General features: G+C 47.4%; 1 protein-coding gene across 2 annotated transcripts in view; it reads left to right on the top strand.

The window, feature by feature from the left end:
- The first annotated feature begins 2687 nt into the window (after window positions 1–2687).
- NKAIN4 (sodium/potassium transporting ATPase interacting 4) overlaps window positions 2688–14137 on the top strand; it is a 90439-nt gene continuing 78989 nt past the window's right edge. Inside the window, exon 1 of one of the 2 annotated variants that reach the window (XM_088674730.1) lies at window positions 2688–3211. In XM_088674730.1, coding sequence (XP_088530856.1) covers window positions 3158–3211 — 54 coding nt within the window. In that variant the 5' untranslated portion in view covers window positions 2688–3157. The remainder of the gene's footprint in view (window positions 3212–14137) is intronic. The other variant, XM_035121708.3, reaches the window with a different exon arrangement.

Genomic DNA, 14137 nt, shown 5'->3' with positions numbered 1-14137 from the left:
ACATAGTCATGATAGCCATCTTCAGATATCTCAAGGGTTGTCACATGGAAGATGGAGCAAGCTTGTTTTCTTCTGCTCTGGAGGGTAGGACTCGAACCAAGGGATTCAAGTTAAAATAAAGGAGATTCTCACTAAACACCAAGGCCAAAGGGACAGCCCACCATATCAAATCTCATTTTTTCTCCCCTGAAAGAAATAGATATATTCCACCGGCACTGCAAGTAATTGACATGAAACTCTGCCCGCAACTCTTATATGGCGCCCCACTATGGATTTCAGGCGACCTCAAGAAGCTGGACAAATTCCATGCATCCCTCTTGAGGTCATTATTTGGACTTACAAACTCTGTAAAATATGAGTCAATATGCTGCGAGCTAGGAATACTACCTCTATCAATAAGAGCATGGCTGAGGACTTTGAAATACTGGATCTTCCTTCATAATAGAGCCCTATTCCCTAACTCTCTCCTTTACGACCTTCTAAGTGATAATACAAGCAATAACCTATCACTGACTTGTAGGAGAAAGTTGAACTCAACAGGACTAAAGATAGCTGATTTAGAAAACACTGACCCCAAAGACGTCTGGAAATTTATTAGAAAGACTCTTATAGGGAAAAGCACTCTCTACTTACTTGAGGTGGCGGGGCGCAGCACCTGCTCCCCTTTATACCTGAACCTCCCTATGTGTAGAGACTTTAAAGGGGGATATATGGCAAACTTGAAGAGTCAGGAAGGGTGCAGGCTCTTCATGCTGGCTAGATTCAACGTGCTCCCCTCTGTGGAGACAGAAGGAAGATATCTAGCTCTCCCAAAAGCCGAACGTTTATGTAAATGCGGGAAGAATGAACCAGATACATTGGACCACATTTTCTTTTCCTGCAATTATGGTATTAATGCGAGAAGGCGATTGCTGGGTGCTTTGCAGGTGGATGCACCGATTGCAGCAATGCCAACTATTCCGGGGTTACTGTCGGATAATAATGATGGAGTTACTTTAGCGGCGGCTGAGCTTTTGTGCTCGGTATATGGAGAGAGATTGGGCCACTGTGGAGAGGACCAGGGGATGCTAATCGAAAATTGATATATCGTTTTAAAATATTAATTTAATTAATATGTATTTTATTTCATGAAGTCTATAACGTGGATGTTTTATCCATAATTTTGTTCTGAAGCTCCTGAACTTGTCATGCCTAATAAAGGGTATTGATTTGAAGTTTCTGACAGTCAGAGCTGTTCAACAGTGCAACGGTCTCCCTCGGCAGGTTGTGGACTCTCCTTCCTTGGAGGTTTTTAAGCAGAGGTTGGATGGTCCTCTGTCATGGATGCTTTAGTTGAGATTCCTGCAATGGAGGGGGGTCGGACTAGATGACCTTGGGATCCCTTCTAACTCTACGATTCTATGGTTTATCATGGCTAGTTTCCATTGATAGCCTTATCCTTCATGATTTTGTCTCATCCTCGTTTAAAGCCATCTCAGTTGGTGCCCATCGCTGCCTCCTCTGGGAGCATAGCAGCCAACTCCTGGGGCCGAGATCCCTCCCCCCCCCAAAAAAATATTTGAGGGTTCCGCCCGCGCCCTCCAAAGTCGAAGGGCATTCAAATGATTTGTGCCTGTGCTGTGTCATGTGACTGATTATGTGGGATGAGGCTTACCCCCCCCAATATTTTTTTCAAGTTGGCTCCCCTGTTTGGGAGGCCATCCTATTCCAACATTCCATCCTGGTCCGACATTCAAACCCTTACACCACACCAGCTACAACAAAAGGGCAAAATACATTGAGGATTACTGTACCTGGACACCGTCGAACTAGTTGTAGAACATTAGTTTGTACAATTAAAATTACAACCATTGCTGTTGTTGACATGGTTTCAATTGACTTTTTAGGCACGCGCGCGCGGCGCGCGCGCGCACACACACACACACAGAGAAAGAGAGAGAGAGAGAGAGAGAGAGAGAGAGAGAGAGAGAGAGAGAGAGAGAGAGAGAGAGAGAGAGAGAGAGAGCTTTTTTGTAAAAGAAATGTTTAGAGGTACTCTCATTTTCCAACTCATTTTGAAATACTGTACTGCCCCTCAATGAGACCAAACTTAGATTCACAAAATGTTTAGAGGCATGCCTACCTCTGCGTCACCCCAGAGAAAAGCACTCTCTCTGTGTATGTGTGTACCGTACAGGCATATATCTCCCTACACATATATAGTGCTAATTCTCTTTAATTGCTTCTTAGCGGTTCTTTCCCTCCCCGCCCGCCCCCCTATGTTTTTAGCTGTTATTAATTTTACCTGTAAGCCGCCTAGGTAGCGTCCCTGTCGGGGTCATAGCTGCCAAGTTTTCCCTTTTCTCGCGAGGAAGCCTATTCAGCATAAGGGAATTTCCCTTTAAAAAAGGGAGAACTTGGCAGCTATGGTCGGGGTGAAAGGCGGGTATAAATATATTATAAAAACAGTAGTAGTAGTAATAATTAAATGGCAATTAAAAAGCAAACCAGCAGAAAGTGGGGGCCACTCTCGTCTCTTTGCAACCAATCGCGGGGAAGGTGGCCACCTCCTCGTGGCATGGCCCTTTTAAGAACCCACCCCCCCCGGCAGCCGCGCTTCCAAACTCCCACCCACTCATCCATCCATCCTAGGTGGAGGTTCCCTGGCGGGGGCTCTTTCACAAAGCGCCAGAAGCACCTCCCTGGCTGCTCGGAGCAGCTGTTAGCTCAGCTCAAGCCCGGCTGCTTCCCAGGGTTGGGGGGAGGAGGAGGAGGAGGAGGAGGAGGAGGAGGAGGAGGAGGAGGAGGAGGAGGAGGAGGAGGAGGAGGAGGAGGATAAGAAGAAGAAGAAGAAGAAGAAGAAGAAGAAGAAGAAGAAGAAGAAGAAGAAGAAGAAGAAGAAGAAGAAGAAGAAGAAGAAGAAGAAGAAGAAGAAGAAGAAGAAGAAGAAGAAGAAGAAGAAGAAGAAGAAGAAGAAGAAGAAGAAGAAGAAGAAGAAGAAGAAGAAGAAGAAGAAGAAGAAAGTCTGGAAGGAGGACTCAGAAGCTTTGCTGGCTTTGGAGCTTCTTCCTCTCGGAGCGCAGCGCAGCGCCGCTGAACTTGAGATGGTAGCCGGGAGGTCGTGGTGAGGCGCTCCGTTGGATGAGGCGCCGGCGGGGTCCCCCAAGGCCCGGGAAGGATGGCGTGCTGTACGGGGCGCTGTACCCTAATTTTCCTCTGCACTTTACAGCTGGTAAGTGGCGGCGCCTTCTGGGGGTCCCTCGCTTCGGGCAGCAGCTAGCGCGCTGGGGGAGAGGATGCTCCCCGCGTGAACTCCTGCCTCCGGGGTGGTACCCAGGTCGCTTGGTAAAATCAAGGGTGTCGCTGGCGGAGTTTCGTCTCCCTTTTGGGGAGCGTCCCATGGAAACGGAGGTGGCTCAGTGCATCTAGCTCAGTGCTGTCCACACTGACTGGCAGCAGCAAGGAAGGGGGCTGGGCAGTGGCAGACGCACATTTTGGGAGCTCTGAAGCTTGAACTGTTAAGGTGTTATCAACTTCGGTGGGGTTGTCCCATGACAGATCTCCACTTTTTAAAAACTACGGTACTAGATCTCAGATTTTGATTCAAATGGCTGTAGTGGATTGTCTGGAGTGTCAAAGTCACTGGTGTGAATAAAAAAATGTATATTAAGCAATGTGGATTAAAGTAGCTTCTGGGCCCCCTCTGGGATCAGGGGCCCTGAAACTTAAGGTTCATTAGTTTCCTAGTAGAGGCATCCTTGGGGTGGGGGTGGGGGTGTTCCCCCAGCCTTACCAGGAGGAGCCTTACCCCAGGAGATGCTGGGGACCGAGCCTACTATTTTCTCTGCATGCAATGCATATGCTTTGCCATTGAATTGTTTCCCTTCCCGCATGCCTTTTGAGCCAGCTTGTTGAATTTCTAGCCTGCCCCACTTCTTGGGCTTAGGGTTGAGTGCAGCGTTCTTATTTTCCCTAAATGAAAGCAATAATATTAAGAGCAACAATATTAGGATAATTCCTATCTTCTCAGCTGCCTTCACTTTTCTCTCTAAGTTTGCCTTGTGTGCACCCAAAGCATGTCAAGTTATTAATCTGGTGTGCAGCACCTTGCAAAGTGATAACAGTTCAAATTCCATACAGTTATAAGTGACCTGTGTGCCTCGCAGCCATGGGTGCAACTCTGACCCCTTCAGAAGGCTGTCTCCAAATAATCCGGAATAGCAACCACCTCTTTCTCGAAGTTGCTCCAAATTTGTTTCTGTGGATTAGGAAACTGGATTCTGACATAGGAAGCGGTATCATTAAAATGGCTCCAAGTGGATTAGTTCCCCCTTAACATGCTTTTAAGGCAACTTTTAACATTCCTTCCCATCTTGGTCACTGAAGAGCAGCAAAAGAAAAGCAGATCTCTCTTTTGTAGGACTGGAGGAGATTCTAATTCCAGTTAGTGATGGTCCATTCATGCTGTTCTGGATTAATTGTGCCACAAGTCTTGTGTATATGGCAAGCAGCTAGGCAGGCAGGCAGGCAAGCAAGCAAGCAAGCAAGCAATGAATAAATAAATAAATCCTTCTAGATTCTGTGCACAGTGGTTAAAATGTTGTAAAAGGGCTAGCAAACCCCTGGTAAATCATTTCAGTACATACTGAAGTAAATCCTATAGCCTCTTGCATTTTTCCTCCATCTGCCTTTCTCACAGGCGAAAACTGCACAGCACGAAGAGACATTAAAAAATATTCAGAATAACAACAAACCAGAAAGATTGTTGCATGCCAGGTGAGGTCCACATCACCACCGCTGCTGACATGCGCTTAAGCTGGTTGTTGAGTGGCCCTACAGAACTAGTGGCTTTCGGAGACAGTTTAGCTTCCTATTTTTTTTGCCCTTTCCTCCCCCACTTCTGTCCTGTTCCAAATTATGGATTACTACACGGAAAACCCCAAACCTGGTTCCTTTTGTGTGTGCGTGATAGAGAAAACTTTCCATTGCTTTTTCGGCTCTGGAAGGAAAGGGAGGACACACATTCGAGACCTTCCAGACAAAAGACACCTGGCTGCCAAATTCTTTCAAAAATCCTTGAAAACTGGGTGGCACAGCTCCAGAAATGACTGCCTTTGCATCCACCTAATGTGCTCGTGCTGTTCGCTGTTGTGACATATAGATGCTTTTCCTTCCAAGTTTTAAAATGTAATTTTTTTGGATGGAATCTCCCGTTTCCCTGTCTGTTTGGGAATAGGAGTGGTCTTGGCTATTCTGCTTGATCTGAAACTGGAATTGGAACAGCCAGGCTTCTATCTCCACCCCCCACCCCAACCCCGCTACCCAAGGGGAACTGCTAAAGTTCCACACATAGTCGCTGGAATAGTCATGATGAGCAAAACTGCCAAAGGTCATAATTTATATGGAGTAGCGTATAAGGCTCTATTGAGTGTGCTAATTCTTTTTCCCTGCTAGGCTGCACAGCATGTGCTTGGCCAGTGAGCTGGGATGTCTGCCAGCCTGAAACAAACAGCTTAAAGCATTCTCAGCATTACAGATTGCAAAGTACAGTTTGGGGGGTGGGTTCTCCTCTCTCTCTTTTTGAGGGCAGGGGAACAAATTCTTGTCTGAACTGTGCATGGAGATAGAGGGCAGCTCTCTGTTGAAATAAGGCTCCCACCCCACCCCTTTAGGCATTCCACATACTTGCCCAGCACTGGACAGCGATAAACAAAGGTTTGGCTGTTTTATGATTGTCTGTGGATTGAGCTTGTAGCTGGAAGTTTCCCTACATGTCAATTTCTAATAGGAGGCAGGGTCTTTCTCGCCTTAAAAGGGCAACGCGCTCCGTTTGTTTCATTGTGAAGTTGGCACATCTCCTCAAATGGGCTTCGTTTTTTAAAAACAGACTCTTCAGGTCTTGCTTGGGAAAAGAGTGACATTAAATAATAAGTTAGGAAATGTTTCAGCTGAAATAAGGTGCTTTCGGGGATGAGAAGCACAGAGGAAGTTTTGTTTGGGATTGAATTTCTGCTGATGGGCTGGTGTCTTCTGTTGTCATCATCACCAGTGAGCTCAGACTGTTTGTTCTTTTTTATTTATTTAAAAAACACCCCTTTAAATACTGATATAAAATGTGGGTGTTTGTTCAACGTAATCCCTATATTTCTGCAGAAAAGTACACACTTTTGCGTTTCATGCATTAAAATCAAGAACTAGTGCTCACTATAGTGAATTGTTTAATTTTTTTTAAGTGCATGTTTCTCTTGGCTCATCTTGCTGTTTAAATATCATCATTGTCCGTTGTCCTTTAATATGCACTTTTTTTTGCATCATTGGTACTCTTCTTTAATTCCTTTCCCCATCCCCCAGTAATTATTGTTGCTGGCCTTCACTTTTGACAAGCGTGGGAGTTCTCTGGTATCCAAGATACTGAAACAAAGAACCCCAGGCATGTTTTATTTATTTATTTATTTTAAAGAGGGAGAGGGAGAGGGAGAGACCCTCCCCCTTGAAGAATCAGCTTGCACATTTTCTCAAGCCAGTTTTGGATGCCATCGCCTTAGAGAGACTTCCCACGGCATTTGCCTCGGCGAAACCGAGGAGGTCAAAAATGTTAAAGTTGGGGGGGGTGTTTCTAAAGCACGCTATCTAGCATCCCTGCCCATGCCTCCCACCCCCTACCCCACCCACACTCTCCTCCTGCTTTCTCTCCGAAAAGTGAGATCACAAGTTATTGGCGAAACTCCCAGTAAGTTACTGGGTGAAACGATGAGATTTTGCCTGGTCTGTTTCCAATTGCTCTGTTTATACTGCGTGACATCATGCATCTGGCTAGCGATGGAACCTAATGGGCGCCATCCAGCACATATTGATGGACCCTATGAAGCCTATAAAAAAAGGAGATGTCCATGCCTGTTCATAAAGTATAATGAGATGGACTCTTTTTGTTCATCGCTGTGGCTTTTTTTGCTGCTTTGAATTTGTGGTGTCCATAGCTCTTCCCGGAGAACGACACTGTGAAATCACTTGAGCCAGCGGGAAGGTTGGGTGCTGGGCAGCATTGTGTTAACGGTTAACTTCCTTGGCATCCACCCCCCAAAAAAACCTCTATCCACTACCACCCCTTGCCTTTTTCCTGGCAGGAGGCTCTGCAAGTCTTTCTCTCTCTGAATAGTTTCCCTTCTGTTAGGTCTCCTTTGAAGAAGATTTCTATTAGTATTACAGGAGCTAGCTCTCCTCAGCCCTCTGGTCCTTAATGGATTTTACTGCTTTGGCAATCAGCTTCACAGCCTCCTCATTGTTGCATTTCCCTTGTAAAAAAACCCCCACCCCTCCTAATTCCTGGTCTATACATGTTCAAGAATAAATGGATGCTATGCCTCTTCCGGTAGGGGTGCTTCTGGCAAGGCAAGCTCCATGCGAGGTCAAGGAGAGTCCACCAAACTTTCATAGGTTCAGGAGAAGGCATGCTGCTGGTGAGTGCATCTTTTAATCTGGAAGAGAAGCTCACTTTGAGGTCAGCGGAAGCCCATCAAACTTCTCCAGATTCAGGAGAAAGACAAATGGTCTCAAGCTGAACCTTTGATACACTCAAAAAGCAGCAAGATGTCTTTATAGAGCAATGTTGGAAAGGACACCCCCTGCCCCAAGTTGGGGAAGGAGCAGGGTGGGGCGCAAGCGCAGATTTCAGAAGGCAACCAAGGCTAATCCAAAACTGGTGGAGCTTTGAATATAACTTTTGCAGGATATACATAGGAAACTGCCTTCTAGGAAACCAAACCATTGGTCCCTCTAGCTCAGTATTGTCTATACCAGGGGCTGGGGGCCTTTTCTGCCATAGTGAAATCAGTCGACGCTGTGCTTTGAAGTCCCAACTCCTGGGACTTCAAAGTGCAGCATGGGGCCGTTTGAAAGCACTTTTGCAAACAGCTCCACCTTGCTCACCGACCTTCTGAAAACCAGTATAAGCAGCAACATGGTGTTGCTTGCAAAAGGGCTTTCAAGAAGCCTTGCCTTGAGCTTTGGGTGCGTGCGTCTGTTCTGAACTTGGGAACAGGTGTGGGCAGCCAAGCTGAGCAGGGTTGCACTTTCCGCTCACCAGCTGGTGAGCGGAGTCTGCAAACCTGCCGACTCCAGGGGTTTGTTTCGCCAGAACATACCCCACATTCCATCCAGGCGGAAGTAAGGGATGTTGCCTAGAGGGGGGAAGTGTGGACTGGAAGGAATTCCAAGGGTAACATAGAGAGGCCCTGAGGGCTGCCTCCAACTCCTACACCTGAAGTTTCTCAACCCATCCATACTGCCTCAGATTGCAGGACAAGGTTTGTATGATATGGAGGAGCATTTGAATTCCCTTCACCTAGAAACCTAGATATCAGGGAGAAGATGTCTAACCTAGTCTTTTCCCTTGTCATGCCAGATTTTTATGAAAAAGGAATTATGCCCACCCTTACAACACCCCAGTCTCACACTTGAGGTTTCTAAACAGATGCAGCCATGCTGGCTTTTCCATGTTACCTCTGCATAATATTTCCTGCCTTATTTGCAAGTTTTCTATGTGCATGGAAATGTTGGCATGCAAAGTTCCATTCCAAGGTGGTATAGTCCTACTAGACGGTTGTACCAGCTCAGAAACCACACACACACACACACACACAGAGAGAGAGAGAGAGAGAGAGAGAGAGAGAGAGAGAGAGAGAGAGAGAGAGAGAGAGAGAGAGAGAGTTTAGAACCGTCACCTTTCTTCTGGGTTGCATCCTGCTGCTCAATCCCCCTGCTCCATCCCACTTGATGTATTCTCATTTGAGCCAAGCCCTGGATACATTTGCTTCTTAATTGATGCCTGCTAATGGTTTCCTTTGTGCCCAAAAAAAGTAGGGGGGGGGGACAAACCCTCTGGATGGTCCATAATCCAGACTTAAATGGACTGAGCCTACGGACTGCACTGACTGCGTGACCCCCTTTCTCACAGAAGGTCCCATCTGCCACCTTCACTCCAGGCTCCCTACCACCCATCTGCTTGGAAACCAGGTGCCTATGAGCACAACAGCATCACGTGGGATGTTTGGAGGAAAAAACGGGGTGGGAAATCCCTTGCTACTAATTATCAGCACACACAAGCATGGTTTTTAAATAAGTGGCAGCTTTTGCAAATTTGGTTACAGTAAAAAAGAAAAAGAAAAGTACACCAGAAGAAGATTTTGTTACACACATATAACTATATACATTCATACCTTGGGTTGCGTCCGCTGCAGGTTGCGTTTTTTTCGGGTTACGGACGCGCCGAACCCGGAAGTCCTGGAACGGGTTACTTCCTGGTTCAGTGAGTCCGCAACCCGCGCGCATGTGCAAAAGTGTGAAATCATGCTTTGCGCCTGCACAGACATGACGAATGACATCACGCGTCTGCGCAGATGTGGGTGCTTGGGTTACGGATTTTCCAGGGTGCAAACGGCACCCCGGAACAGATTGGGTCCACAACCCGAGGTACCACTGTAGTTAGAACATGAACAGGTGTAATATCATTGGCAGCTAATTTTCGGTCTTTCTGTAATGGTCAGAGAAAAATGTGATGCTGTATTAATTCCGGGGTGTGGACCTTGTCCCACTCCAAATATGTAGATATGCATGTTGAGTCAGGCTGAGGGTATCGAAAGCCCCTACAGGTCTGAATGTGGGGTTGCCTCTTCCAACACCCCGGAGAATAGGAGGACATAGGAAGGTGCCTCATTCTGAGTCAGATCATTGCTCCATCTAGCTCAATATTGTCTACTTTGACTGGCAGTGTCACCCCAGGGGTTTAAAGCAGAAGTCTTTTCCCAGACCTAACTTGGAGGTGCTGGGCAGGGCTGACTTAAGCATATCCGGCACCATATCTGGTCCAGTATACCTGAAGGAGCGTCTCCACCCCCATTGTTCTGCCCAGACACTGAGGTCCAGTACCGAGGGCCTTCTAGCCATTCCCTCGTTGCGAGAAGCCAAGTTGCAGGGAACCAGGCAGAGGGCCTTCTTGGTGGTGGCACCCACCCTGTGGAACGCCCTCCCACCAGAGGTCAAAGAGAATAACAATTACCAGACCTTTAGAAGGCATCTTAAGGCAGCCTTGTTTAGGGAGGCTTTTAATGTTTAATAGATTATTTTATTTCATTTTTCTGTTGGAAGCCGCCCAGAGTGGCTGGGGAAACCCAGCCAGATGGGTGGGGTATAAATAATAATTGATGATGGTGGTGATGATGCAAAGATCCCTCTGGCGCCCCCCGGCAACTCCAAAACAAGGGAGGGGGCAGTGGAAAATTTTCTCTGCCTTTCCCACCGCCCCGATCCCCGGCGTGGTGGCACCGATCAAGCAGGAAAACGTGCTGGCGGAGTGGCGGACATGCTCTCTGGCATCGGGGCACCCGAGAAGGCAGCCTGGGAAGGCTGCGTGCCGCCTTTCGCCAGGAAGCAGGAGGAGGACAACGACCCCGTCTTTAGCAGATGCAGAGGCTGGGGAGGGAAGCTGCACGCAGCTTCCCTCCTAAACCTTTGCGGGGATCGCTCCCCTCCTGCGGAGGCTTGGGAAGGAGGCTGCACGCCAGCCAGCCATATAGTTGGCGGGGTGCAGTTGGCGGGTGTGCAGGGAAAGGGGAGGCTGCCGGCAAAGCCCCACAGCTCCTCCACTCGCTAGGGCGCCCCTGAGAGGCCGGCAACGAACCACTAAGACCAATGGGAAAGACGGCTCTGGTGCTGGGATTGAACCTGGGACCTTCTGCATGCAAAACAAAGAACTCTTCCACTGAGGATAACATGACCCGGGGGCGGGGGGGGGGGCGCGGCGGCACATGTCTCATGTTTGAAGGGATGTCCTGTCCGAGACCAATTTAAAGATACGTGAGCATAAGATGGACAGCAAATTAAGTAGGCACACAGATCACTTCCACTATGACGAGATGGATTGCACTTCTATTTAATTATAGTAATTATTTATACCTTTGTACGCATATGTATGAACTAGCCCAGGCAACGTTTAGGGACGGTAGATGGGAGCCTGAGCTATATAAACCAAGAAGTTCCTCGAGCACTGCTTTCAGTACCATTGACCATGGCCTCCTTCTGGAGCAGCTGTCCATGTGGGGAACAAGAGATATTCCTTTGCAGCTCTTACTTGGGGACCTGACCCCAGAGGCTGTTACCAGGGAAGTCTTGTTTGGCCCTTCAGTGTGGTCTTCTGCAGGACTCACCCATATTCCCCATGCTATTCAACATCTGCATGAATTCATTTCGAGGAACCACCCAGGGTTTCCGAGGGCGTTTTCAGCGCTACACGGATCGCCTGCAACCCTATTTCTCATGTTGATCGCGAGCAGTTGGAGCAGTGGATGTGCTGAACCAGTGTCTGGCTGCATAATGGCCCCAGATATACAGAAGCTCAATCTAGATAAGACACAGAGGCTATTAGTAATAATTAGTAAATTCAATAGGACTTAATCCCAAACAAATGTGTTTAGGATTGCAGCCTCATTTCATTGGTCCTGGGGTGTACTTTTTAATAGCAGTGTGAGGAGAATTATAAATGAGGGGCGTGTGTGTGTGTGGTGTTTGTGTGCGATGTGAAGCTTGCATAATGCCAACTCTCCCTGCCAATTCTCTCACCAGCAGAACAAGAAGCAGATTAAAGGGTCAGTTTGAGAGGCCCCCTCCCTCCTTTTCCCCTCCTTCTACAGTCAGTTAGGGGTTGATGTCGGTGCCTGATGGCTTCTTACCCCTCACATTGAGCTCCCTCCCCCTCTGTGTTGTCCTCTGCTCCAGTTTTTCTGGTACAGTGGTACCTCGGGTTACAAACGCTTCAGGTTACAAACTCCGCTAACCCAGAAATCGTACCTCAGGTTAAGAACTTTGCTTCAGGATGAGAACAGAAATCGTGCTCTAGCGGCACAGCGGCATCAGGAGGCCCCCATAAAGTGGTGCTTCAGGTTAAGAACAGTTTCAGGTTAAGAACAGACCTCCGGAACAAATTAAGTTCTTAACCAGAGGTACTTGGATATCTGCTGTGGCTGGACTGTTGATTGGGATGAACTACCGTGGCTTTCACCTATAAAGCCTTAAATAGCTTAGGATTGCAATACCTCAAGGACCGCCTCTTTCCATATGAACCTTACCTGGGCCCTGAGATCATCTTCTGAGGCCCTCCTTCGTGTGCCTCCTCCTCCTCCGTGAGAGGTCCAGAGGGTGGCAACACGAGAATTGGCCTTTTCTGTAGTGGCTCCCCATCTGTGGAATGCTGTTCCCAGGGAAGTTCGCCTGGCACCTTCATTATATACCTTTAGGTGCCAGGCAAAAATGTTCCTCTTTAACTAGGTCTTTGGTCGATTGGATTGGCATCCTTTTAAAATGTGTTGGGGGGAGGGTTATTTGGTGGTGGTTGTTTTTATTTTGATTACGTATTTTGTGGTTTTATATTCTGATTTTATCCTGTGAACCGCCCTGAGACCTGCAGGTAGAGGGCGTTACAAATAATAATAATAATAATAATAATAACAACAACAACAACAACAACAACAACAACACCATCAGCACATAACTGTGGTGCCCAAAAGTTGGCGCTGGCTGCATACCCTCCAGCATCTTGAGTCCCAAAACCAGGATGTGTGTCTTCCTGCATCTGTTTCCATGAGAGTCATGTGAAGTCATGGAGCTTCAGTGACACTTTTTTCAGGGCTGTGCTCACACGGCACCCCAAAACACACATTTTGGGGCACCACGCTTTTTAGAAGGTGAGATCTCAACACAAGAAAACAGGATGTTCGTTTTTTTTCGGGACACTTGCAGGATATGTGGCTGTCGATATATTATTGGGCCAGGTTCAGCAGTTTTGTACTAATTTACAAGGCTAATAATAATAATAATAATAATAATAATAATAATAATAATAATACCCTGCCCAGTCACTCTGGGCGGCTCCCAACAGAACATTAAAACAGAAGAAAACTTCAAACATTAAAAACTTCCGTAAACAGGGCTGCCTTCAGGTGCCTTCTAAAAGTCAGATAGTTGTTTATTTCCTTGGCATCTGATGGGAGGGCGTTCCACAGGGTGGGCGCCACTACCGAGAAGGCCATAGCAACTTGGGTCCAGGTAATGTTACGTGTTGGGTTTAAGCCCAACCGCTGAGAACTTTGGGGGATGCACAGCTTTTAACTGTTGTTCACCTATGGATCTCCTTTCTGATTAAGTTAAGAAGCTCTGTAGCATAATAAATACTTTCTTATTCCAAGAAGCACTTTAAGTGTTTATTCCAAGAAGTGTTTCCCTTGGTTTCATGGTGACTTTTCACTCTTCCGTCTTCTGTTCGGCTTCTTTCTACATGCCATGTTTAAGAAACGCTAAGGAGGAAGCAGCCTACAAATAAAGAAACGGGTGGAAAACCACCCCCAAAGAGAAAACATAGGGGTGACAAGTTGCAAGGAAGAGGGACAAGGAAAACCAGCTCAGTCGGGACCTCTGGAGTACATGAGGCAACTGACGTGAAGCAGCAGCCTCTTGCTTAGCAGAGACTCTTGGAGCAATAAAGCGGCGAATCTCCAAGGTGCCGTAAGACCACTTTTACGAATCTAAATAAATAATGATTATAATGATCAGCAGGTCCGGAGGCCTCAGCTGGTGCAGAGTAACATATGGTGACTCCCATTAACTTTTGGATCATGCGCACGGTTTCCAAGTGGCCTCTTTCGAAGCTGCTCTCCTGTGTTTGGTTACGTTCCTTTGTAATAATAACAACGGTCTCCCCCGTGAGTTTGCTCCACTGTCTCGATATGTATTGAGTAACTGCGGATTCACGGCCTGGTGTATTCCCTTAGCGGGGAGAGCCAAATGCAATGCGTGTCAGGAGGCCAAGCTTTGATACGTCGCTGTCCTTGACCTTTCCCCTTTCCCTGGGCATTGTCTGGGGGAAGGATGGGGCACGAATTCAGGTGGAGGTCAAGATTCTCTGGTTCCACTGGCTGTCTTCCTTGCGCCGCTGTCACACAGCAGCTGTCACTGATTGAATTGCCAGTTGAAGGCGCTCACTGCAGTGTTTAAAGCCCTAAATGGCATTGGCCCCAGGCATCTGAAATACGCTTTTGGGTGTTGAGATCAGCAATGGGGTCTTGGTAGCTCTACCACCTTTGGAAGCTCGTGGGGTGGTGACCCAGGGGAG

This window comes from Zootoca vivipara, chromosome 7 (genome assembly GCF_965207765.1).
Source record: "Zootoca vivipara chromosome 7, rZooViv2.hap1.1, whole genome shotgun sequence".
In the NCBI taxonomy this organism is placed as follows: domain Eukaryota; kingdom Metazoa; phylum Chordata; class Lepidosauria; order Squamata; family Lacertidae; genus Zootoca; species Zootoca vivipara.
This window is presented reverse-complemented; position numbering and strand designations above follow the sequence as displayed.